At 36.1% G+C, this 4,617-nt stretch overlaps 1 protein-coding gene across 3 annotated transcripts in view; it reads left to right on the top strand.

Moving 5' to 3' along the window:
• LOC115233379 overlaps nucleotides 1-4,617 on the top strand; it is a 249,668-nt gene that overhangs the window by 134,425 nt on the left and 110,626 nt on the right. For 2 of the 3 annotated variants that reach the window (XM_029803754.1, XM_029803755.1), the window contains exon 2: nucleotides 2,028-2,251. In XM_029803754.1, the coding sequence (XP_029659614.1) occupies nucleotides 2,028-2,251 (224 nt within the window). Of the gene's footprint in view, nucleotides 1-741; nucleotides 767-2,027; nucleotides 2,252-4,617 lie in introns of those variants that run through there. The other variant, XM_029803756.1, reaches the window with a different exon arrangement.

Here is a 4,617-nt window from a genome sequence, read left to right as displayed (position 1 = left end):
AAAGAGAGCGACTAATAAATTATTACGTGTAATTGATCGCACGCTCGGATTTGCCATGGATGTTTATTTATCACGCACTCACATTTACTCCCGACACGACCGAAAACGCGTCGCGTTGCTGGCGTTGCAATTGCACTTTAGCCGGCACAAACGCACACGTCGCAAACTGCCGGTCTTGGGAGTAAGTAATTTCTCGATGTTACAGCCGAGAGCGAAGAGCTGCAAAGGGATGGTAATGGGGAAGGGAAACAGGTGGGACAGAAGGAGGAGAGAAGAGAAAGGAAGGATACTCTACGAGAGAGAGAGAGAGAGAGAGAGAAAGAGAGAGAGAGAGAGACGAAGACGTGCGCGAAGTTCTGGAACTGCAACCTCTGTTGCCCGCTCCAAAATATGTTATAGCATAATGTCGGGGGAAACTGCGGCGATATCGCAATAACGTTCCGGCACAAGCCCCCGGGCCGAAGTGCGTCTGTAACTTATTTCCCCGACGCGTCGACTGCCGACTGTCGTCGCGCATTCGTTATCATTCGTTTTAAATGCAAATCCGCCGGCTGCAATCGCGCACTCTAGCATTGTGGTTATTTGTACGATGCGTCACACGGCCGTGTTGTCCGCGCGCGAAAGTGGAATTTTTTCCGCGCTGAAAATGTGAATTTCATCTTTATACGGGGGCTTTTCAAACGCGTGTGTAATGGAGGGAGAGCGCGATTGCGTGTTTCATGTTCCATGGGAATGTAAAACGCGAAATATTGCGGCCAATCGAAACGTACACTTCAAAATTTATTCTTGTTTATTTTTGAAAATATTGAGTTGAGCCGATTTTGATGCTAACACTTTTTTCGTATCTTATTTTTGAATATACAGGGTGTTCCAGGTCAATGAAACTTCGGAGTCTTATAGGAAATTAAATTTGGGACAAAGAAGTTCCGATAAACATAGGTCTGGAAACGCTTCGTCAAAAAGTCATAGCTAATAAACTTCGAAAAATTACATTTTTTTTACGCTTTTTAAAAATAACTTTAAAATCTTTCATTCATTTGAAAAAAGTAACACAATAAATCTGATGGGTAATTAAATAACAAACTAAATTACACCAATTTTATTTAATTCTGATAAAGCGTTCAAAAGAAAATAACCTCAAAACAATGAAAAAAGCAGAAACTTGAAAAAACCACCTTTTGATGGTCTTTGTGTAAACACTACATTCGTAGTACAAACATTGCAAATGCAAACATAAAAATGTTTTTATTAAATTTTGATCATAACTATAATTACTTACAGAGAGTTTATTAGCTATAACTTTTTAACGAAGCGTTTCCGGACCTATGTTTATAGGAACTTTTTTGTTCCAAATTCAATTTCCTATAAGAAGTTTGATTGACCTGATCTGGAACACTCTGTACATATAGGGTGTCCCGTAAAGACCGTAACGCTTAAGAATAAATTCTTGAGATCATTTTAAGATGATTTTTTCTCAGCAAAAATATCAATAATTTCCGTGTTATAAGCGATTCAAGAAGAAGGGCTTTCTGCAAACTAAATGTTATAAAGAGTTAAAACTACATTCCTTATTTAATTTCAGATAGAGTTTACTTTAATAGAGAGAAAGAATTTTAATTTAAGACTTAGTTACAAAGATATATGATGGAAAGAATTGGAAACTTGCAGAAAATGATGATTTTTCCCGACATTTTCGCTGAGGAAAAATCGTCTCCAAATGATTTCAAGAATTTACCCTTAAGAGTTGTTACGGTCTTTATGGGATATCTTGTATGTAGAGAGAAAAAGGGATGTTTAAATTCGATAAAAAGATCTTTATCTTAGTTTATGATTCATAAATCGTTACATTTCTGAAGCATGTCATAATTTGAGCAAAACAACAATAAAATTTTTTATCAAATTTTATAAATCCTATTTTCCCCATTACGTGATTCGAATAATAGCGTGATAGTCGGAAAATGTTTATATCGCGAGCCCAAATCGAATCGATTAACTCTCACATTCGCCTATTTCCGTTCTCCTTGCAGACCAGATGAGCGACGTCTGCAAGAAGTACTTCCTGCGGGACCTCTACAGGAAGATAGACGGCGCCGTTCTTACGTCGCAAAATGAGAGGGACCTCGATTGCGCCATTACTTTCCAGACTCACAGCATCCTCCAGCGTTTCATGCTCCGATTCGATCAGCTGCAGTTAGACTGTAACGACCATCTCTACATCTACGATGGCGCGCACGCGGTTGGCAGTTACAAGGTAAGTCCTCCATGAAATCTACACGTGTGTGCTAAACGATATTATCGAGAGCGGCGCTCGGTTCTACGGCCTTCGTCGCAGCAAATGATCGCGAGGGCAGGCTTCGATAAGACATCTCACGTTTCCTTAATGGATTTCGATCGAGGAGATAACCCGCACGGTACAAGAGAAATATTCCGAAAAAATTAATGGAGAAAAGAGGTTAAATTCAACGATTGAAATCGGTATAATCTTGGTGTGTTCGGACGGATTTCCATGTTTTACATACACGCGAAAATTGCCTCTATATGCTTGACGTAACATTATATCATACAATTTTAATTTATATTATTACGATTGTCAACAGATCAGCGGGGCATTTAAAGTGTTACAAGCTATTATCTCTGAAAGTACACATTATAGCAAAAAATATTTCAGACAAAAGTTATTTTACTCGAAGGGGGACATAAGAAGGTGACATTGATTCGACCTTGCATAGTCGTTTGAAGGTCACGTGAAGGTCACCTTTAATTTCTTAAATGGAAATCCCCATTTTTCATTGCATATTCTTGTAGCTTATCTCGAGAGCTTTTCAAAACGCTATAATAAAGTATTTTTTCATTAAATATTTTTCGAGTTATTTTATATCTTAATCTGACATATTTTGATATAAAAAATAAAATATCTCGTAAAATATTTAGTTTTCGATAATCTTACCGTAATATTTTTATGTACAGAATAATGAGACAAATCAATTGGTATAAAGAAAACAATTAATAATATATATGTGTACTTTCAGAGATAATAGCTTGTAACACTTTAAATGCCCCACCTTGTATATTTCGCAATTTTCGAAACTTCTCTTGTCAGTATTAACTATATAAAAAAATAAATCGTATAATTAAAGGTCTAGATGCACATGTGCTAGACAACTCTACAAAGTTGAAAATATTTTCAATAAAAAAAAAAATGTTATCTATAAATGTGCGAATATATCTGAGCGATTTAAAGTCGTAAACAGTAAGAAGTCAATCTCTGTATTTACGATTTGTGAATCAGTGAAAAAAATCGCAGCTATCTCACTCCAAGATTCATCTCGAGATGGAGTGATCGGGTCAAGGTGAGATTAAGATGACATTTATGTGCGATATCCGCATATAAAGTGTATTCTTATGTAAAGCGGACAAAAGATTCATTAATACGCGGTTGCCCTGTTGATTTGGCTCCCAGATTAGCTGCTACCTTGAAATCTTTTAACGCGAAATTGACATGCGTCATCGTATACAGGCTGTTTGTACGGGAATCTGTTTATTATTCTTCTTAGCCCGCGGTTCTAGAAAACTTAAATAAACACACGTATTGCAAAATGCACGTCAAATGTTGACAGAGAAGGTTAACTCCGTTAAATCAACTTGCGTTGAAGTTTCGTCTAACGAGGATTTAATATGTGAACGTATTAATTAGCGAATTGTTTAGCAATGTGTATGTACATTAAATGACGGATTGAACGACGCGCGTGTAAACGCGCGCGAGATTATTATTTTTCAATTAATTTGCGATAAATTTTATTGCGACGCGAGTTCCATATAGGAGTTAATTATTAAGCTACTTAGCGTAATGCAGCATGGAAGTTTAAAGGATCAGTTGGGAGCCATTAAAACGCGGCAATTTCCACTGAAATTGCCGCGTGGTTCGTGTTTCAACTAGAAACTACGGTGTTAAACATGTTGATACATGGTGCTGATACGAGTGAGGTCTCGTCATTAAGAAGACTCGTAAATGAAAGTGTATTAATATCTCGTCCAGAGATAATATTATTAACCCCTATCTCCTTTGCTGTGTCTTTCAAGCGTGTCAAAAAAATCGCATGTCGCATTACATCGTTTCTTTTTTAACAGCAATTATTTTTATATGTTTAATTATCGGAATTAATTATCTTGTGTTTTACTCGTGATATACTCATTCGGTGAAACATTCGGAAAGGAATTTGAGAAATGAATGCTAGTCTGCCTTTTATATACGTCCGTAAAAATTCCTACCTTTGTATGAACTCAGTTGGCCGAATGTGCGACCGAGTTTTATTGTTTCGAAAACGAGGTCGTTTAAAAGTTATTCCAAGCTATTGAGAATATCGACCCCGTTAGAATTCACATCGTGAAATTACATGCCAATATTAGGAGCTTGGTAATGGCTGTACAATAGTAGCAAAAAACAGTCAAAATTAAAAAAAGCATATTTCTTACATTTATACTGTTTGAAAAATGAAATAAAAAAATCCGGGTTATAAAAAGAATTAAAATATTATAAAATAATATGATTTTTAACGTTTTCGTAAAAGAAAATAGTTGTAATTAATATTTTTCCTAATTTATGACAAAAACTTTTGA

Source organism: Formica exsecta, unplaced genomic scaffold, assembly GCF_003651465.1.
Source record: "Formica exsecta isolate Colony F162 unplaced genomic scaffold, ASM365146v1 scaffold174, whole genome shotgun sequence".
Lineage (NCBI taxonomy): Eukaryota > Metazoa > Arthropoda > Insecta > Hymenoptera > Formicidae > Formica > Formica exsecta.
This window is presented reverse-complemented; position numbering and strand designations above follow the sequence as displayed.